Source organism: Rhinoderma darwinii, chromosome 3, assembly GCF_050947455.1.
Source record: "Rhinoderma darwinii isolate aRhiDar2 chromosome 3, aRhiDar2.hap1, whole genome shotgun sequence".
Classification (NCBI taxonomy): Eukaryota; Metazoa; Chordata; class Amphibia; order Anura; family Rhinodermatidae; genus Rhinoderma; species Rhinoderma darwinii.
Window position 1 is genome coordinate 266,036,139 of NC_134689.1, and position 23,288 is coordinate 266,059,426.

General features: G+C 41.0%; 1 protein-coding gene across 3 annotated transcripts in view; it reads right to left on the reverse strand.

Annotated features, from left to right (window-relative positions):
- MTMR10 (myotubularin related protein 10) overlaps window positions 1-23,288 on the reverse strand; it is a 92,028-nt gene that overhangs the window by 46,604 nt on the left and 22,136 nt on the right. The window contains exons 2-3 of one of the 3 annotated variants that reach the window (XM_075857881.1): window positions 15,265-15,341; window positions 12,200-12,385 (exon numbers count right to left, since the gene is read on the reverse strand). The exons of 1 other annotated variant lie outside the window; for it this stretch is intronic. In XM_075857881.1, coding sequence (XP_075713996.1) covers window positions 12,200-12,233 — 34 coding nt within the window. In that variant the 5' untranslated portion in view covers window positions 12,234-12,385; window positions 15,265-15,341. The remainder of the gene's footprint in view (window positions 1-12,199; window positions 12,386-15,264; window positions 15,342-23,288) is intronic. One more of the 3 variants, XM_075857880.1, reaches the window with a different exon arrangement.

Sequence of the window (23,288 nt, forward strand, 5' to 3'; positions counted from 1 at the left end):
AAAAAAATTTTCATATGTTCAAGATGTTAGTGCTTTATTAAAAACGTTTATATTTATTTGTGTGTTTGTGTTTTACTTTTTCTTATTTTTACACTTTTTCTTCCCTATGGGGGCTGCCATTTTTTGTTCCATTTCTGTGTGTGTCGATTAACGACACATACAGACATGGAATACGGCAGCCACAGTCCCATAGGGACTGCGAACGGCTCCCGTCCCATTGACTGCAGTGTACGGCGTCTGTGTGGGAACTGCGCATGCGCCGCTCCCACACAGTCCTATTCGAAATTGGCGCCGTCCGGCGCCATTTTCCTGTGGACCGGAAGTCGCGGCCGGACAGTAATATTACTACTTCCGGTCGCGGCTTCCGGATTTGTGCACTTGCACCAGCGGCAGCAAACGGAGCGGACGGGCCGGAGGGAGCCGCGGCGGCAGGAGCAGGTAAGAGATTTCAATGTATGTTCGTGTTTGTGTGTGTTTACTACTGTATGTAAACCTACTACACTGTGGGTTAGCTCAAAAAATGGCGACACACAGTGTAGGAGGTTACATCGTTCAAACCCCTCGTTTATCCCAGCACTAGCCAGGATAAAGGAGGGGGGAATGCTGAGAGCTCACTAGAGCGAGGGCTTTTAACCCAACGTTGCAATGCTGCAATTTTGGGAACAGCTCCATCTAGTGACCAAAAATGGGTAGTATTATAAATTAGAAATAATTTATAATATTTCCTGGACTCGTGCAAAAAAATAAAAAAAATTTGAACAATGTTTAATCACCCACACACTAAATGTTTAATTTTTTTTTAAAAAAACATGTTTTTCTGGCAACACATTCCCTTTAAGGCTCCTGTGCCTGATGGACTCACCAATAATTATTATAAATGCCTCTATATTAGCTCCACATTTACTAGAGATTTTTAATAAAGCAGCTTCTGAAGGCTCATTTCCTGCAGAAATGTTGTCTGCCACAATTGTTACTCTCCCGAAGCCTGGAAAGGAGCCTACTAAACCGGCAAATTTTCGTCCAATATTATTAAATTCGGATATAAAAATTTATGTGAAAATATTGTCTGATAGACTATCATGTCATCCCAAATTTAGTTAAGTCCAATCAGGTGGGTTTTGTGTCTGGTCGACAAGCTCCGGATGGAACGAGGAGGTTTATTGATCTTGTTCAGTGGGTGGAGGACTGACGCCTTCGCTGCTTTTGACTTTGGACGCGGAGAAAGCGTTTGACAGGGTACTTTGGAGGTACCTTACTCATATTTTGTCACGCTTTTGGCTGACGGGTCATATTGGATCTGCCATTTTAGCATTATATTCTAACCCCTCGGCTAGGGTCTTGACCTCTGGTTTCCTTTCCAACTCTTTTACTATTAGTAATGGCACACGTCAGGGGTACCCATGGTCTCCACTTATTTTTGCTCTGGTGATGGAGCCCCTGGCGGAGGCCATTAGGACCAATTCTATTGTTAAGGGTATTGAGGTGGACTCTTCGGTCCATAAGGTTGGCCTTTATGCGGACGATGTTCTTATTTCTCTTACTGATCCTATTACATCCTTACCTGCGTTACAGGAATCCTTGGTGGAGTTTGGAAGAGTTTCTTATTACTCAGTTAATGCTTCCAAATCCCAGATATTTAACTTGGGGGTTGATTCTCAGACTAGAGCTATGTACCAGCTTTATTATTTTGAGAATAATATCGCGCCTTGGTTTAGCGCAATGTCTTCTCATATTCTAAGACCACGGGCAGTCGTAGTTCTTGACGTAGATTATATAGACTAGTGGCTTGTTGAATTGATGGGGCGGATTTGTTTAACGTTTCCAATGTGTGGATTTGTTCTAGAAGTTTAGTGATTGTAGCTAACGGTTGTTTCTTGACTATATGACCCATACGTATCAAGGATCCTCTTATGAACGCTTTAGGAGCATTCCAAAGCGAATTAATATGTATCTCCCCGGTATCATTAGTTGTGAAATATTCCTCAAGATCTCAAATTAGTTCCTGTGTATATTTGGAGTGGGAGAGTAGAAACAGATAACTCAAACCCCACATATCTGTGGAGATGTAATTATGTTCTTTTAAAAGTTAGAGTTATGGCGGCATGGTCAGACCATTTAATATCTTCAATGGTAGAATTCTCCATAAGTAGTAATAGGTCTTTGTCTATGAGAAACATGTCAATTCTAGAGTAGCAATTGTGTGGACCTGAAAAGACGGAAAAATCCCTCTCCGTACCATGATTAATCCTCAAGCTATCGAATAACTCTTTATCCCAAATTAACGTCCGTAAGGATGATTGGTTGGATCTGGTAATAGAGGTGGAGTCCAGTGTTGTGTTCATCATCATCATATTATAATCTCCACATATCAGCTTACCCTCTCTATATTTGTCAATGATCCTAAGGAGATTATGAATGACATGGTTTTGACGCGTATTAGGGGCATAAAGGTTTACCAAAGTATGTTTTACATTATTAAGTAAGCATACTAATAAAATACATCGGCCATTGGGGTCGACATGCAAATGGAGTTGCTGAAATGCTACGGTGTCCCTAATAGCCAGCAGAACACCCCTGGATTTGGTCTTCTAATGAGACTGGAAGATATGTGGGAAATTATGACATTTGATACAATGTGAATCATTGGAAAGTAGAGCAGTCTCCTGTGCACAAAAGATATCACAAGATAAGGATTTGGCCTCCGTCCACATAAAGTTGCATTTTTGGGGAGTGTTAAGTCCGTTAACATTTAAGGATGCAAATTTAAGAACCATTTTTTTAAAGTAAAGGTGTGCTGCTGACCATCCTGGCCTCCTCTACACCAAAAGTCATGCACGGTTATAACAATTACAGTGGGGAGGCTTGGATTAAAGGTTTGATTGGGTGTTGAACCATGATATTCCTTTGGCGTAAAATAGCTGTGCCTTCTTCCAGTGATCTGATAACATGCATGGCATTCTGGAGTTACCAGTAGCTTGAATGGGAATCCCCATCTGTATAATATTTGGTTTTCCCTGAGCGCCAATGTGATTGGGGTTAATTGTCTACGCATTTGTAGTGTCGCTGCTGATAGGTCAGTAAAGACAGATATCATCCGAAATTGTGGCGGGATCATTTCTTTGTTCCTAGTAACTTCCATCAGTCGTTCCTTAAAGAGGCTCTGTCACCAGATTTTGCAACCCCTATCTCCTATTGCAGCAGATCGGCGCTGCAATGTAGATAAGAGTAAAGTTTTTTGTTTTTTTTAAACGAGCATTTTTGGCCAAGTTATGACCATTTTTATATTTATGCAAATGAGGCTTTCTAAAGTACAACTGGGCGTGTTTAAAGTTATGTACAAGTGGGCGTGTATTGTGTGTGTACATCGGGGCGTTTTTACTTCTTTTACTAGCTGGGCGTTGTGACTAGAAGTGTATGATGCTGACGAATCGGCATCATCCACTTCTCTTCACAACGCCCAGCTTCTGGCAGTGCACAGACACACAGAGTGTTCTCGAGAGATCACGCTGTGACGTCACTTCCCCAGGTCCTGCATCGTGTCGGACGAGCGAGGACACATCGGCACCAGAGGCTACATTTGATTCTGCAGCAGCATCGGCGTTTGCAGGTAAGTCGATGTAGCTACTTACCTGCAAACGCCGATGCTGCTGCAGAATCAACTGTAGCCTCTGGTGCCGATGTGTCCTCGCTCGTCCGACACGATGCAGGACCTGGGGCAGGAAGTGACGTCACAGCGTGATCTCTCGAGAACACGCTGTGTGTCTGTGCATTGCCAGAAGCTGGGCGTTGTGAAGAGAAGTGGATGATGCCGATTCGTCAGCATCATACACTTCTAGCCACAACGCCCAGCTAGTAAAAGAAGTAAAAAACGGCCAGATGTACATACACAATACACGCCCACTTGTACATAACTTTAACCCCTTAATGACCAAGCTATTCTTTACGTTTTTCAATCGTCGCATTCCAAGAGCTATAACCTTTTTATTTTTGCGTCGACATAGCTGTAGAAGGTCTTGTTTTTTGCGGGACAAGTTGTATTTTTTTTTTAATAGCCCCATTTTGAGGTACATGTTATTTATTGATTAACTTTTAACAACTTTTTTTTGGGGGGGGGGGGGGGGGGGGAATAGAAAAAAAAATCTGAAGTTTCGCCCCTCTTTTTTGCGTCCTAAATCTACGCCGTTTACCGTGTGGTATAAATAACACAACTTTATTCAGCGGGTTGTTACGATTGCAACGATACCAAATTTGTATAGTTTTTGTATGTTTTACTACTTTTACACAGTAAAAACGCTTTTTTTTCAAAATTATTTGTTTTTGTGTCTCCATATTTGAAGAGCCGTAACGTTTTTATTTTTTCGCCGATGCAGTTGTATGAGGGCTTTTTTTTACGGGACGACTTGTAGTTTTTATTGGTACCATTTTGGAGTAGATGCGACTTTTTGATCACTTTTTAATCACATTTTTTTAAAGTCAGGATTCACAGAAAACAGCAATTTTTCTGTCGTTTTTTATTTAATTGTTTACAGCGTTCACCGTGCGGGTCAAATAATGTAATAGATTTATAGTCGGGGTCATTACGGACGCGGCGATACCAAATATGTGTAACTTTTTTACTTTATTTTGGTTTTTTAATAGTAAAGCAGTTTGTAAGGGGAAAAAGTGGGGTTTTCATTTTTTTTTTTTATTAACTTTATTCAACTTTTTTTTTTACTTTTTTACTAGTCCCACTAGGGGACTTTAATACGCGATTCTGCGATCGCTATTATAATACACTGCAATACTTCTGTATTGCAGTGTATTATGCCTGTCCGTTTAAAACTGACAGGCATCTGCTAGGTCATGCCTCCGGCATGATCTAGCAGGCATTCGCTCCAGGCAGACCTGGGGGCCTTTATTAGGCCCCCGGCTGCCATTGGAGACAGACACTCAGCGATCGTATCACCGGGTGTCGGTGGGGGAGAGAGGGAGCTCCCTCCCTCTCTCCAAAACCACTCAGATGCGGTGCTAGCTATTGAGCACCGCATCTGAGGGGTTAAACGGGTGAGATCGATACTAATATCGATCTCACCCTGCAGAGCAGGGACGCTCCTAGCCCTCAGCTGCCTCTAGCAACTGAGAGCAGGGAGATTTGACAGCTCCCTTCTGTTTACTTATTCCGATGCCGCGACGTAAAAAGTCTATGGCATCGGATTAAGGCCCGTTAGTGACCAACGTAGAAACACGATGGGCCATTCACTAATGGGTTAAACACGCCCAGTTGTACTTTAGAAAGCCTCATTTGCATAAATATAAAAATGGTCATAACTTGGCCAAAAATGCTCGTTTTTAAAAAAAAAAAAAAACGTTACTCTTATCTACATTGCAGCGCCTATCTGCTGCAATAGGAGATAGGGGTTGCAAAATCTGGTGACAGAGCCTCTTTAATGTGGAAAAAATTTATGCGCGCCAGGACATCTCTTGGTACATCTGCAGCAAGAGGTTTGTGGCTGGGTATACGGTGTATTCTATCGATAATCAAATCCCTCTGGGAGCACTCTGGCATCATGCTTTTGAGGAAGTCTTGTTTTCATATTTGTTAAGGTCTTCTGGGAGAAGGTTTTCTGATATCCCACGAAATTTAACATTATTGCGCCTCGATCTGTCTTCCATATCTGCTAATTTAGATTTGACTTGGGCAAGTTCATCAGACATGTCATAGTGAGCATCTATCAGTTCATTATGAGAGTAAGTAACTTCTCCGATTTTGTTTTCTAAATGGAGAACTCTATGCTCAACCTCCTTAACTCTTCCAGACCTGTTTGTAGAGACTGGTGTAAAGCATGTAGCATGTTTTATATCATCAATTCAGTAACTGGGTCTGAGGATGAAGGTAAGTGTCCCAAAAAATCAGGTGTCTCTCCCGTACGAATTGTAAAGCCAGATATTGAGGGGTGTCTTACCCGATGCAGAGAGTCATCCGGGACGAGCGTTCTTTGTTTCTGCTTCTCAGGACTACTGGCAGACGGAGAAGATGGCGCCGATAAGGCAGACCCAAGGTGGCGTGAGTTGCTGATGGTGGTTGTCATCTATCTCATAGTGAGTACCCGGGTCTCTCGTCTTGGAGAGCCTGAGCTCATGAGGCAAGCGAGGGGACACTATCGGTTCAGAGTTGCGCCGTGTATGAGTAGTGTTATCTGACGGCCTAGCCTGTGTATGATCTTGCGGTGACTCAGATCAAAAGAACCGGCATGAGAGCCGGAATCTGCATCTTCACACTCCCCACTTGCCTGGCGGGGGTAGAAGAAGTCGGTCAAATTCGCAGGTCTGGCCGCCGGTTTTTTCCTCCTCGGCATCCCTGAGGTTGTGAGAAGCACTTATAACAAGTGTGAACTATTTGTGAGGTCTTTAGTCGCTTTTTAAGTCGTGGAGGTGCAGGAGCTCACCAGTCAGACATCCATCTCCTTCAACAGCCAGGCCACGCCCCCCAGATTTTCATGCAGAAACAGGTGCGGGTTATATGCTTTGGATTTTGGTTAGTTTTGTTTTGTTTTTTTTATAAACTTGTGAGAGACAATTCTGAGATGGAAATGCAAGATAAATGGACATGCTGTGGATTATTTATTTTTTCCAATTCCAATTTTCTTTTAATAAAAATCAGTTATACATTTGTGCAATAACACATCAAATTATGAGCATAAAAAAAAAAGGGAACAAAAAAAACAAGAACTATACTATACATAAAACGAACAAAAAAATCAAAAAAAATCACAACACAACAGGGTATCGCTTATCGCTCTGAACCAAATAAGTCATTACTGGTCTATCCCAAATTTTACATAATCATAAGGGAAGCATTATCTTTTTGATTAACCCAAGGATTCCAGGTGTTATGAAAAAGTTCTACGTTACCTCTATAAATATATGTGAATTTGTCTAATAGGACAAGCGATTGATAGCGTTTTTCCAGGAGGGAGACTATTTACTCCTGCAATTACTAGTTAATAATTTCCTTGAGGAAAATAAAATTCTGGAAATCGTAGTTTCAAAGTGAAGTTCAGCATTATCAAGTACCCCCAATATGCACATCTCTAATCTAGGTTCCAAGTTAATTTTGAACATTTCCAAGGTAGAATCCATAACGAAGGCCCAGTATCTATGCAGCCTGGAAAAACGCCAAAGCAAATAAACAAAATCCTCATTTGGTAAGCCACAACTTAACATGCATCATTATCATAATATCCAATTTAATGAAGAATACATGGAGTTAAATAAGGGAAATATAGGCAGATTTTCTCCTTAATCAAGCTATCTGATTGGCTCAGTGAGATGAGACTAGTGTGTTTTTCAACTTCAATCCATTCCCCAAGCAACAGTCGAAAACTTGATCAGACCATTTATCATAGCGAAGTTTAGTATGAGGTCGCTCTCGAGGCAGCAGAAGTACATTATAAATTCTAGATATACATGTCCTGGGTGGCGGTGATACAAGAATGTTCTCAAGGGCCAGCCAATCCTGAGTGGAACACCGTTGTATATGATCTTCGTGTGAACCGCATTACATGTCTTAACTGTAAATACTTAAAAAATCCCTCACGGAGATAGTAAACACCTTCTGAATGCTCTCAAAGCTCTTCAACCCGTCGGAAGAAAAAAAATCTGATAGATATAATATAACCCATGGGTTATCCACTCATTGGGTCTTAATAGTTTGTTAAAGGCTATATATACCTACCTTCGAAAGTTAGGTTTTTTTACATTTAAAAAAAAAATATAAAATATGTCAGTAAGTGTGTTTGGAGCAACTTCCGAATTCGTTTTTATTAAAAATTATTTTACTTTTTAACATACAGCTGCTTTGTACCCTGTATACAGGGCAGCTGTATCATGTGCGGAGACCTGAATGAGTCTGGTCAGCAGGACTGACAGGTTCAGTGTCAGCGGGTTCCTGCATGTCTCTGACACGCAGGATCCACCTCTAATCGATAACATCTAAGTTATGAACTTAGATGTGATCAATAACAGCTCGATCCTGCATGACCAGTTGACACTGAACCATCAGTCACGCTGACCCGACGAATACAGGATTCAGAGCAAGATACAGCTGCTCTGTATACAGGATACAAAGCAGCTGTATCTCCAAAAATATTATTTCATAAAATGTAATTAGAATATTGCACAAAACACACATACACTTATTATAATAACAACAACAACAACGACAATAATAATAATATCGCTTTAGAAGGTCTACATAGCCTTTAACCCCTTAGTGACCAGCCCATTTTAGGCCCTAATGACCAAGCTATTTTATTCGTTTTTCTATAGTCGCATTCAAAGAGCTATAACGTTTTTATTTTTTCGTCTACATAGCTGTATGAGGACTTGTTTTTTGCGGGATTAGTTGTGCTTTTTAATAGCACCATTTTTGGGTACATATAATTTTTATATTAACTTTTATTAACCTTTTTGGGGGGGGGGGATTATAAAAAAAAAAACTGAAATTCCGCCATTGTTCTATGCGTTTTTAAATTGACGCCGTTCACTATGCGACGTAAATAACATGTTACCTTTATTCTATGGGTCGGTACGATTACGGCGATACCACATATGTAGAGGTTTTTTTATGTTTTACGACTTTTGCACAATAAAAACACTTTTGAACTAAAATTATTTGTTTTTGCATCGTCGCTTTCCAAGAGCCGTAATTTTTTTATTTTTCCATCAATGTAGTGATTTTTTTGGGCTTGTTTTCTGCGGGACAAGACGTAGTTTTGAATGGTACTGATTTGGGGTACATGGGACTTATTGATTCATTTTTATGACTTTTTTGGGGGGCAATGGAAAAAAATTGCAATTTCGCCATGGTTTTTTGCGTTTTTTTTTTACGGTGTTCACTTTGCGGTTTAAATTACATATTAACTTTATTAATGGAGTCATTACAGTCGCGGCGATACCACATATGTGTACTTTTTTTTTTTTTTACACTTACTAAATAAAACCTCTTTTTATGGAAAAAAATGGATTTTTTTACTGTACTTTTTATTAATAATCTTTATTTCACTTTGATGACTTATTTTATTAGTCCCACTAGGGGACTTTACTGTGCGATATTCCGATCGCTGCTATAACGCTCTGGTATACTTCGTATACCAGAGCATTATTGCCTGTCAGTGTAAATCTGACAGGCAATCTGTTAGGACGTGCCTCCGGCGCGTCCTAACAGGAATATGTCCAGGGCAGACCTGGAGGCTTTTATCAAGCCCCCGGCTGCCATGACACCCCATCGGAGACCCGCGATTTCATTCGCGGGCCGCCGATGGGTGACAGAGGGAGCGCACTCCCTCTGTAAACAAAGTTAAATGCCGCGGTCGCTATTGACGGCGGCATTTAACGGGTTAAACGGCCGCGATCGAAGTAAACTTCGATCGCGGGCGTTGGAGCAGGAGCTCAGCTGTCATCAGACAGCAGAGCCCCGGCTCCTGCCTGCACGGGAGACCCGTGCAGGACTTAGACTAGGCTGACGTGAAAAGGCGTCAGCCTAGCCTAAAGCCCATTAGTGACCGACGTAAAAAGGCGTATTAGTGGTCACTAAGGGGTTAAAGGGAAACTGTCACCAGCATTTCACCTATTGAACTTTAGTTATCCCTCACTGGCCGCTGCTATCACAAGTTCATTACCGTTATCCCCTCTCCTAAACTCCTCCTCCGACTGTAAAGAACGGTCTGCAAACATTTTGCGCCTTTTATTGTAATAATCCAGTATCCCGTTATACGCACACACCAGAAGAGGACATCCATGCAAAGTCGCAGGATTTTGTGTGCTGGGGAAGGCGAGGAGCTGTCAATCAAAAGTAAGGAGGCGGGGTGAACTCAGAAAGACTTGAGGAATGAAGATTTGACTCTTATGCTCATTAGCATACGGCGTGGGAACACTAAAAAACGGAATACTAAAGCTACAGAGCCGACTAAGAAGACAATTATAGGTTATATATAAATTATTTTTCACCCACTACCACCATGTATTGCTGGTTTAATAGGTGAAATGCTGGCGACAGGTTCCCTTTAAGGAGGCTCTGTCACCACATTATAAGTGCCCTATCTTGTACATAATGTGATCGGCGCTGTAATGTAGATTACAGTAGTTTATTTAGAAAAACTATTTATTTTCACCAAGTTATGACCTATTTTAGATTTATGCTAATGACTTTCTTAATAGACAACTGGGCATGTTTTTACATTTGACCAAGTGGGCATTGTGGAGAGAAGTGTATGACGCTGACCAATCAGCATCATACACTTCTCTCCATTCATGTAATCAGCACATAGTGATCCTGCGTTTTTTCACTATGTGCAGCCACATACACACACATTAACGTTACTGAAGTGTCCTGACAGTAAATAGACGTCAAGTCCAACCAGGACGCGATGTCTATTCACAATCCCGACACTTCGGTAACGTTTGTGTGTGACTTACAGCACAGCAAGCGTAATCTCGCGAGATCACGCTGTAAATGACAGCACAACGTAATCTCGATGTGCTGTGTGAGTAAGTCATACACAAACGTTACTGAAGTGTCGGGATTGTGAATAGACATCGCGTCCTGGCTGGAGGTGATGTCTATTTACGGTCAGGACACTTCAGTAACGTTAATGTATGTGAATGTGACAGCACATAGTGAACAACTCAGGATCACTATGTGCAGAGTAAATGAATGGAGAGAAGTGTATGACGCTGATTGGTCAGCGTCATACACTTCTCTCCACAACGCCCACTTGGTCAAAAGTAAAAACATGCCCAGTTGTCTATTAAGAAAGTCATTAGTATAAAGCTAAAATAGGTCATAACTTGGTGAAAATAGATCGTTTTTCTAAATAAACACTGCTGTTACCTACATTACATCGCCTATCACATTATGTAGCAGATAGGGCACTTATAATGTGGTAACGGAGCCGCTCTAAGTTCGATATGCCTCTTGCTGTTAAAGATTGGAGCATATTTAGAAAAGCCCTTTAAGCCCAAAATCTTCCTGAATTTATCCCACAACTTCTTAAATAATGTGTAAGAAAAGAGATATGCATTAAAGAAAAGACTTTTGATTATAATGCTGCTAATAGTTTCTAGGAAAATTGGTGAACAGGGCAAACATCAAAAAAGTCATTTCTACAAAGTACTTTGAAAAATTGGGCGGCGCTTAGCTGATGAGGCGAGGCCACCAACGCCCCAACAAATTTATTATCATTAAAAGGATTTTCCGTTTAGAAGAAATTGATATTATAGCCTCAGGACTGGCCATCAATATCGGATCGGTGGGGGTCTGACACTCAACACCCCTGTCGATCAGCTGTTGTGTAGGAACCATGGCGCTCGTAGCAACGTTCCAGAGTATTACAGCCTTCTCCCACTCACTTGAAGCCATTTGTTCCCATCAGGGCCAAATGCATAATGTATTACAGGCTGATAAAATCACGTAAATGATAGATTAAATAAAAACAAAAATGAAATACAAGAACATTGACACTTATATAAAATGGTCAGGAACATACAATGTTTGCTGAAAAGTTACCACAGTGCCAGTTCCCACTAAATAAATGAATCTCTGTGAAAAACAACAAATACTGAATTATTATCGGAAGGCATATCCCTGATAAAAAATAAAATTAGGGGAATAAAGGCTTAATTTTTTGCATTTCACAAGCAAACGGTTTCATTTTTAAATCTGTTACCTACACTGGAATATCACCCCCTACAATCTGCCAGAAGTAGAAAGAACACAAATATGAACCACGATAAAATAGAACAGTGGGGAAACAAACCTTAGTCTTGTTAAAGGATCGGACTTCAAATTCCTTGAAGCTTGGCAGGCAGAACGGCTGACACATACATGAATTCTTAGTCATCCTTACAAGACTGTGCCAGCAACATTCCACTTTGTGAAAGGTCCAGGAACACACAATTCATTGTCTGACCTTGGCTAAAAAGCACAGGATCCCAGAACACAATAAATGATTAATTCAATGATGGGGGAATTGGATGTGCAAGTTACATCTTCGTGTATACCACACATATGGAAACGGGGGCAACAAAACAAAAAACTTTTATTGCTACTATTATTCAACCATTACCTAATGTGAAGAAATTATGATGCCAATGACCACACTGACCCAGTAAAGTCAAGGAAGCAGCAAAATTAATAAGGCCTGAAAAGATGATGACTCACCTCTTACAGCATAGATCCGTGACATAACCAACATGGAATTAAAGAGCCTCCAGACTTTACCAAGCTCCTAGGCAACCATGAAAATCCACAGAACTCAGAAGAAAGAGGCGGACAAGCAGCTACTGATATGTACTTGGAACGATCATCATTTAACTTCCAGTATTCGTATGTTCACTCTTCAGTTTTCTAAATGCGATAGTCACAATTTACTGTGCGCCTCACCATGGAAACAAACCTAACACACACACACACACACACTGGAAAATACCTTGACATCATGTAAAGCCTGAAGCACAATTATTACTTAATCTTATCTGCATTTTTCCAAGTAAAATGACACCGTCTGTTGAACTACAATATATAGGTTCTGTAGAAGATTGTACAACCATTAAACACTAGCAACTCCTAAAATCCAAAACTAAAAATGACACACTAATGCCTGAAGTAACCCTCCCAGAATCATTGGGCAGGCAGAAGGACAGCCATTCTGTAGTTCAGCGCTTCACAATGTTCCTAAACTCAAATAAATGACATGAAAGTACCCTGAAGGCTATGATCATACTCTGTGCCAAACCTATTAAAAGCACGACATGAGTGCAGTGTGAGTACCCCCTAGAGCCATGGTGTGTACCCCTGGAGTACACGTACCACAGGTTGAGTACCTAGGCTCTAGTTTACTGGAAATTGGTCAATAAGGTGGTTTTTATATGAGCACTACGCAGAATTACTACATATTTGAAGAAGACATTTACAAAAATACGTCCAATAACTTAGTTGGGACACTTTGATTGACAGAATATTCTCACATAATCTAAGGCCTTCAGCACTGCGTGAAACGCTTCTAAATGGGAATATCTCCATATTCTGACATCCAATGGAACATGGTACAATTTTTTTTTTCTGCTGGATTCATATGGAATCGGACAGGAAATAATTAAAACCATCTGTAAACCGCCAATTAAAATTAAACGCACATGGAGGTACAGTAGGACCTCACAGACTTGTATGAGAGTCATACTAGGACTTCTTAAAACTCAGGGTTGTATACGTCGATCAGCCATAACATTAAGACCACTGACTGGTAAGGCGAATAACATTGATTATTTTGTTACAATGTCACCTGTCAAGGCAATAAGTGTAGAGTCCGTTTTTGAAGCTGCTGTGCTGGAAGCAGGAAAATGGGCAAGTGTAAGGATCTGAGCAACTTTGACAAGGGTCAAAATGTGATGGCTAGACGACTGGATCAGAACATCTTCTAAACATCAGGTCTTGTGGGGTGTTTCCAGTGGTTAGTGCCTACCAAAAGTGGTCCAAGGAAGGACAACCAGTGTACCAGTGACCGAGTCATGGGAGTCAAAGGCTTATTGATGGACGTTTTGAGCGAAGGCTAGCCTGTCTGGTCTGATTCCACAGAAGAGCTGCCGTAGCATAAATAGATGAAAAAGTTGATGCTCGCTATGATAGAAAGGTGTCAGAACATAGTGCATGAGTATGCGTGGCTGCCCAGTACACAATATTAGGCAGGCGGTCTTATTGTTATGGCTGATCGGTGTGGACACACACACACTATAGGACTAATTTCCCAGTAATCCAATTAAACCAAGTATATTTTGGAGTATTGGTGTAAAGAGCCAAGCACAAAGGATGCCAACACAAAATTAGTTGTAAAGCTAATTGTCATAACTAAAGTCTGAAACCTTTATACTTTGTCAAAGAATTGTACTTGCATGTTTTTTTTTTCCCCCCACCGTCCAATTTTGTAACACATATGCTATGCCAAACCAGCATAGCCCAACACTGATCATTGGGGATAGTTTTGTGGCTGCATATGATAGATATCCATTTTTTTTTTATCGGACAAGTTGGTCATCAGTTAGTATTCCCACTTCCAGCTTACCCATGCACATTACACAATCCACATAAATTCTATTTCCCATTTAACACTTAACAGCAAACATGTGTTTTATGGAATACACAACTTTCTGGCATCAGAGCTCCCACCAGCTGCATTGTGCACAGTAGTAAACAAACTTGTCTCCATGTATATTTTGATTTCTAGGAAGCCGGCTGCATCCCTCTTCATAGGCATATCATCCAGCAAAACAAGGCTGAGCACATGGTGGGCTAACAGCAACTATTCTTTATGGTTAGGTTTAGAGAGTCCAAGGCCTTATTCACACGAACGTGTTCAACATCGGTGTGACGGCCGTTGAATCAACGGCCATCACACGAACCTATATAATTCAATGTGGCCGTTCACACAGCCGTTGTTTCAATGGACCGTGTGAAGGGTCCGTGAGACTATAGGACATGTCCTATTTTTTTCACGCTTCCCTCCATAGACTCTAGTCTATGGGGGATGCGTGGGATCATGTCTCAACGCAGAGCACGGATGAACCTCTGACGTTAAAAACTGCAGTTTTTCACGTCCGAGATGCGCAACGCTTTTGTCAATCTAGCCTAAGGGTATGTTCACACAGTTTTTTGCAGGCAGAAAAATCTACCTCAAAATTCATGAAGGAATTTTGAGGCCGATTTTGCCCTACCAGCACCTTCTTTCGGCCACGGCCATTGAGCGCCGCGCACAAAAAATGCTTTCTCTGCCTCCCATTGATGTCAATGGGAGGTCAGAGATGGAACCGCTGAAAGAAAAAGCTTGTCACTTCACTTTCCTGCGAGCAGGAAAAAAAACGCCTCCGATTTCAGACGTTTTTTTGGTGCGGTTTCAGAGTCAAAAGAAGCGGTAAAGAACTCAGTGTGAACTAGCCGTAAAACTTCTACAAAGCAGTTAAGTTACTGCCTGGATGCAAGTATCAAATAGAAGGAGCATAGATTGCACTGTTGTCAAATACCCTTGAACAGCATACACGGCTGTAAAAGTATGCGATGTCATACAGTTCAAGGATGAGTGACGTCAGTGCATACACAAATAGAGAAGACCGACAGAAGGTAAGAACATGAAACAACTGTGCAAAGAACAAACATTATACTGACACTCTTTATAGGCACGTTGTTATTTTTTGCCAAATATGAGAAAACTCGATTGCTTTACAAAATGTCAATACCAAGTGATCTTTATCCAGTCACCACATGTCGCCCTCACTATCTGAAGATAATCCGTGACAATCATTTGTCTGTAAAGCTGTAAATGATAAAAGAAAATTTAAAAACAGGGATATTAGAAACAGCCCCAGGTCAGAGATCTTTTCCAGATTTCTGCACATTCCATGTTAACTCCTTCCTGCCCTGTGACGAAAATGTACATCGCTGGTACGGAACAATCAGCGCTGTACATTTAGTGTGATTGTGTAGGCACTTCAGCTGTACCCGCAGAAGGGCAGGGGTGTTATTGGTGATTATTTGGATGTGATCGCTATTTGTGGTAGGTGGACATTACTTGTATACATGAACACACTAGGAGCACAGTAGAAACTGTGGTGGTGACAAAAACAGATAGAATGGCACATCATCTTTTACAAAATTACGCTCATAATCTGTTAGGCCCCATGCACACGACCGTGCCCGCAATCACGGCCCGCGATTGCGGGCACGGCCGGCCGCTGACTGACAGCCGCATTTTCGGGCCGTGCTCCCATACAAAGTATGGGAGCACGGCCCGCAAAATGCGCAAGAACGGACATGTTCCATAATTCCCGGAACATTTCCACGGCACTGACACCCTTCCGTAGTGCTACGGAAAGGTGTCAGTGTTCAATGAAAGTGAATGGCTCCGTTTTTGCGGACCGCGATTGCGGTCCGCAAAAACGGAGGTTTTTTGCGGTCGTGTGCATGGGGCCTTATACTAAGGCCCCATGCCCACTTCAGTTTCTTTCGTCAGGGTGCTATCCGTTGTTTTAACGGATAGCACCCTGACATTCATTTCAATGGGGCCATGCACACTTCCGTTGTTTTAACGGAACCGTGTGGCCGTTCCGTCAAAAATAGGACAGGTCCTACTCCTGCCCGTTTTTGACGGAACAGTCTCGGCCTTTGCATTGATTTGGTCCGTGAAACAACGGACAGCACACGGAAGCCATCCGTGTGAGGTCCGTGATTCACGGAACCGTCATTAGTAGCCGTTCAGCGACACACGGAAGTGTACATGAGGCCTAATGTCTCATCTTTCACGCTAATGATAGAGCAGATTTCTAAATTTTTTAATAATCCGGGTCCAATGTCATGTATGCTGTATGAACAAAAAAAATAAATAGAATACTGTACCTTACCTAATAGTCTGTAAGAGCGGACGGACCAGGTTCTATAGAGTGACTCTACATTCTGGCTCATAGAGGAGGACCCCAAGTGGAATACCTTCTTCATGACGTATATATGCCCTAATAGGTCATATGGAATAGGGGCTTGTGTCACCACATTAGAACTTACTTCTGGTTGCAATCCAGTGAGATCAAACTTCACCTTGCAGGTTCAAGCCAAATACAAAGTGCTGGACTCTCAGGCGCGGAATTAAAGAAATACTGCCAAGGACATACACGAATGGGTTACATTATGAAAAAAAAAAAAGGTTTTCTTTCCCCAGACAAAAACACCTGCATTGGTCTTTCCGTTGTTCTGCTAATCTGATGGATCAAAACAATGAAAATACCACAAGCGCCAGTTTCGTTGTATGACGGACACCACCTGCATCCGTCGGAATCCATTGACTTTAGTGGATTTCGTAAGGTCCGTGCGCTTGAGTTTCCGGTATTATAGATCTGCAACGGAGGCCTCTAACAGAACCGCCAACGCAGATTTAAGCAGACAATAAGCGATGCACACACTGCCACATTCGAACCATAGTAAAGAGAGGACCTAATACTTAGGTTTATTTTACGGTCTAACATGGAGTGAAAATAACTCCGGATGAGGCCTACTAATCTCCACTAACTTGTGTTTATCTTTTCCTGTTTCACGGAAGTACCTTCTTCAGATTATATGGTTTTAAAACCACCGTATTTACGGTGGGAAAATATAATTTACACATACTTTTATTTAGATTCCGTTACATGCTAAACTGGGAGAAAAGCAAATAGATACAGCCCAGGCAGTAACCGCAGATACACACCCTGACTGAAATAGGCCCAACTCTGGAAAACATCTGGACCTTTCAACCAAAGCCTGCTCCGAAAGCCAAGACTTTTCGGTCCACATTAGTTATTTTATGAGTGAACATATACAAAACCTCAAAGAGACAAATTATTGGCCACAAGCCAACTATGAGCTCTGCGAACAAAAAAAAAACCACAACTACACATTTCATGAATTGAATGAATCTAGATTCCATGCATATTTTCATACTATATCCATCAAAAGAAAAAAAATCAAGAATGAACCATAACTTCTTACAGCATTATAGGTCATGCATTTCAGTCGGTAATACTAGTGAAATAGTCGGTTTACCCTCTACCGTATGCCAAAAAAACTTTGACAAACTACTTGTGTTTCAAGGTGGAGGTCAAACACGTCCCCATGCAGCTTCTTCCCCTGAGATATGCTACAAATCCAGCGATCAGTCTGAGTGGAGATTATAAAATACCAGGAAAGGGAAAAAATATGTCAGGTTTACAACTTCCAACAGAACGCAACAGGTATTTTAAACCCTTTAGGACGGAGCCATTTATTTTTTTTCCGTTTTTCACTACTATCTTCCAAGAGCCATAACTTTTTTTATTTTTCCTTCAATAGAGTGGTATGAGTAGTTGTAGTTTATATTGGCACTATATAATGTACTGGGAAACGGAAAAGAAAATCTTTGCCGGCTAAAGTTGCAAAATAAAGCATTGCCATGGTTTCTTGTTTTGTTTTTATGGCTTTCACCGTGCGGCAAAAACGACAACTTAACTTTATTTTGCAGCTCAATACAACTACAGTGATACCAAATTTATATAGGTTTCTTTGTAAAAAGTTGTAAAATATAAAGAAAAAACTATTTGATAAAAAAAATTGTTTTGTTTCACCACATTCTGAGAGCCACAACTTTTTTATTTTTCCGAAGATTGATTGGTATGAGGGTTTATTTTTTTGCAGGATGAGTTGTTTTTATTGGTACATACAACTTTTTGATCACTTTTTATAAATTTTTCATTTAGAGCTATAGTATATTGTAGTAGTTTGATTTTTCCGGACGCAACTATAACAATTTTGTTTGTTTCATTTTTTACTTTGCTTTAGAGGAAAAATGGGAAAAGATTTTTTTTTTAGAGGGGTTAAAACGGCCAGGAACAGCGCAACCGCTGCTCCTGGCCGTTAGTCCCGGGTGCCAGCTGTAATACACAGCCAACACCCGCTGAGTATGGAGCGCACCCAGCCCATGAGCGCACTCCATATTTCCCTTTAACGCTTATCACGTACATGCACGTGATAATGCATCACGGTGTTAATGACGAAGCAATTTTTTGAAGTTTATCCATTGTCGCATTGAAGGTGCTATAACTTTTTTCATTTTTCGATCGACAACCATATAAGAATTTTTTTTTTGAGGGACAAGTTATATTTTTAATAGCACCATCTTGGAGTACTTATAGTTTATTAATTAACTTTTGTTAAGTTTTGTTTTTTTGGGGGGGGGGGGGGGGTTGGGAGAGATAATGAAAACAAAAACAACCCAGAAATGTTGCCATTCTTTTTTGCATCTTCATCTTAAGCCGTTTAGCGTGTGGTATAAATAACATAACTTTATTCAGCGGGTTGTTACGATTGCAACGATACCACATTTATATCGTTTTCTTATGTTTTACTACTTTTAGACAGTAAAAACACTTATTCAAAATAAAAAAATGGTGTCTCCATATTTGAAGAGCTATAACTTTGTATTTTTCCGCCGATGCAGTTGTAGGAGGGCTTTTTTTTCTTGCAGTACGACTTCTCGTTTTTATTTGTACCATTTTGGAGTACTTACGTCTTTTTGATCACTTTTTTTTAAAAAGTTTTGAAGATAGGATGAACAGAAGACAGCAATTCTGACATTTTTATTTTATTTTTGTACAGGGTTCACCGTGCAGGACAAATAATGTAATAGTTTTATAGTTGGGGTCGTTCCGGATGCAGCGATATCTAATATGTGTCACTTTTTTGTTTGTTTTTTCATAATAAAAGCATTTTGTAAGGGGAAAAAGTGGGTTTTTTAATTTTCTTTCTTCTTGAGTTATTTATTAACTTTATTAAACTTTTTTTTATTAGTTCCACTAGGGGACTTCACTATGTCATCATTTGATCGCTTTTATAATACACTGTAATACTTCTGTATTGCAGTGTATTATTGCCGGCCAGTGTAAAAATGACAGACATCTAACAGGCATTCACTAAAAGCAGACCTGGGGGGCCTTTGCTAGGTCCCCGGCTGCAATAAAAACCATCGGCACACCTTGCATCGCGGGGGTGCCGATGGGGTGAGAGAGTGAGCCCCCTCCCTCTAAGATGCGCGGTTGCTATTGACCACTGCATCTACGGGGTTAAACTGGTAGGAAAGATGCAGATTTTGATCGCTAGAGCAAGTCTGCTAAAAGCCCTCAGCTACCCCCGATATACATTTTTAGAACCACCCATCTTATTGGCCTACACACCCTTTTTTTTCGAAAGCATTTTTTTATCTTTTTATTTGTGGCAAAAAACTTGCTACTTGCATTAGCAGGACAAACATTATCTTCCTGCACGGACTGCTTTGCTGGTCGATTTAATTATTGCCACAGGTGCCCAGCTCCCAATATCTACAGGCTTGTAAACCGCCACAATTTTGAAGTCAAGTAGCGGCATGGCCAGTACATTCAGGTCTTTATAACTTACGTGCATTATATTTTCCATAAATGTTGCTTAAATTTAAAGAATTAAGCATTTTTAATAGGTGTTTTTTTATTTTGTTACTTTTGTAAGATACGTTTTTTTCTGGCGTTTTTCAAGCCCTACAAGGTAGCCTATGGGAAAAATGCCATACTCGCATGCTGCGTCTTGGAAATAAAAAAATTAATAAATCACATAAGGGTTATCCAGGTTCTGAAAATGTTCTAATGGCTGCAAATGAGATAAATTAGCAAAAGAAGCAGTACTTACCTATGTTGTCCCCCGGCAATCCAGCGCTGATGCTCCAGCAGCAGCCCCGGTGATTGTTTACATGCATGTGACCGCTGTAGCCAGATCGCAGGGGACAGAAAGGCTCAGCGTCATGTATTGTACTTCTGATTGGCTGCAGTGGTCACATGCTATATGCATGTAGACAATCACTGGGAATGCTGCCAGCGTGTACCCTAAGGGTTTGTTTCCATAGGCCCAATACGGCGCGGAAAACTCGCAGCGTTTACGGTAGCAGCAAAGTGGATGTGATTTTATCTGCAGAAAAAATAAGCAGAACACATCGTAAAGTGTTTTGCGGTGCGGCTAATAAATGCGCAGCTTTTTCTGCGTACGCCAAGCAGAGATGCTGTGATTTAGGTAATAAACGTGAATAGGGAGCATCAATTCTGCGCTAAAATACGCAAGTTGAGTTTTGGAGCGTTTTTTACAGCGATTCTGCTGCATTTCTGCAGTTAAAGCCTCAGTAACTATGCACCTGCATACAAAAGTTCTCTACAATTAATGCTTCACATTAAATCTGCAATCAATACCGCTGCAGAGAATCTGCAATGATTTCTGTAGCTACATTGCGTTTCCTCAGTAATATGCGCACAAAAAAAAAAAACACTAAAACACTCTACTTGCTGCAGATTCCGGTGACTGATTTACTTGCGAATTTAGGGAGATTCTTATATGGATTTTCCGTTGCGGAAATCCTGCAGCGTATCTGGCCTGTGGGAACATACAGTGAAGGAAATAAGTATTTGATCCCTTGCTGATTTTGTAAGTTTGCCCACTGTCAAAGACATGAACAGTCTAGAATTTTTAGGCTAGGTTAATTTTACCAGTGAGAGATGTTAGATGGAATTTTGGCCCACTCCTCTTTGCAGATCATCTGTAAATCATTAAGATTTCGAGGCTGTCACTTGGCAACTCGGATCTTCAGCTCCCTCCATAAGTTTTCGATGGGATTAAGGTCTGGAGACTGGCTAGGCCACTCCATGACCTTAATGTGCTTCTTTTTGAGCCACTCCTTTGTTGCCTTGGCTATATGTTTCGGGTAATTGTCGTGCTGGAAGACCCAGCCACGAGCCATTTTTAATGTCCTGGTGGAGGGAAGGAGGTTGTCACTCAGGATTTGATGGTACATGGCTCCATCCATTCTCCCATTGATGCGGTGAAGTAGTCCTGTGCCCTTAGCAGAGAAACACCCCCAAAACATAATGTTTCCACCTCCATGCTTGACAGTGGGGACGGTGTTCTTTGGGTCATAGGCAGCATTTCTCTTCCTCCAAACACGGCGAGCTGAGTTAATGCCAAAGAGCTCAATTTTAGTCTCATCTGACCACAGCACCTTCTCCCAATCACTCTCAGAATCATCCAGATGTTCATTTGAAAACTTCAGACGGGCCTGTACATGTGCCTTCTTGAGCAGGGGGACCTTGCGGGCACTGCAGGATTTTAATCCATTACGGCGTAATGTGTTACCAATGGTTTTCTTGGTGACTGTGGTCCCAGCTGCCTTGAGATCATTAACAAGTTCCCCTGTGTAGTTTTCGGCTGAGCTCTCACCTTCCTCAGGATCAAGGATACCCCACGAGGTGAGATTTTGCATGGAGCCCCAGATCGATGTCGATTGACAGTCATTTTGTATGTCTTCCATTTTCTTACTATTGCACCAACAGTTGTCTCCTTCTCACCCAGCGTCTTACTTATGGTTTTGTAGCCCATTCCAGCCTTGTGCAGGTCTATGATCTTGTCCCTGACATCCTTAGAAAGCTCTTTGGTCTTGCCCATGTTGTAGAGGTTAGAGTCAGACTGATTAATTGAGTCTGTGGACAGGAGTCTTTTATACAGGTGACCATGTAAGAAAGCTGTCTTTAATGCAGGCACCAAGTTGATTTGGAGCGTGTAACTGGTCTGGAGGAGGCTGAACTCTTAATGGTTGGTAGGGGATCAAATACTTATTTCTCTGTGCACAATGCAAATAAATATATAGAATTTTGACTGTGTTTTTCAGTTTTTTTTTTATATATAATCTATCTCTCACTGGTAAAATTAACCTAGCCTAAAAATTCTAGACTGTTCATGTCTTTGACAGTGGGCAAACTTACAAATTCATCAAGGGATCAAATACTTATTTCCTCCACTGTACCCTAGGGCCTCTTGCATACAGGACAGAAATGCTACGGAATTTATTACAGTAGCAGCAAAGGTAATAAAAAATAAATAAAAATCATCCGAACACTGCTGAAAGAAAATGCAGAAAACACATGCGCAAATTGGATTCTCAATCTGCAGCATGTCAATTTATCTCGTGTAAACACTGCAGAATTTCCACATGGAAATGCTGGGGAATTGGCGCCTGGAATTTGTCACGTGTGCAGGGGGCCTGGATGTAATACCGGACTCTCATGGTCCTTCTCAACCGGACTAACAGCACCATAGATCAGGGTGCTACAATCAGGAATATGGACTCAAACACAGGTACAATACGTTCATTTGAATGATATACACGAGAAAAAAGTTGTCCAAACCCGCCGACATATTTACGGTGGAGTCGCTATAGGATTTTGGCTGAAGCCTAGTAGATAGTAGGGCCAAAAAGTTAACCATTAGAAGTCTAAAGGTCGAACCAAGAAATAATTCCAATAGGAAAATCTATTTTTTCATTAATTTTCAACTTTTGCTAGAAAAGCCAGGCTAGAAAGTTCATGTGTTTGTAATGGCATCAGGCTCACTAAACATCGCTGACAGTTTATCTGCACACATTCTAGCTTATCACAGTAGAAGTCATTGCTACCACAGCACGCGGCGCACTAATGTACAATTCAAGAGCGTTCATCCAGAATATGCATGTAATATTTCATCGACTAGAGCGGTCAGCTACCTAACCGCAGTTCTGAGCTGTCATACATTGTAGGAGGATTCTGTAGAGGGTGAAATGACACGTGTTTTATTGTTATTTGCTTTATTTCAATAATATGCATTGGTTATTATTCATCAAATAGGTATATTTTGATCTGGCAGAGTATAATGAAAACGT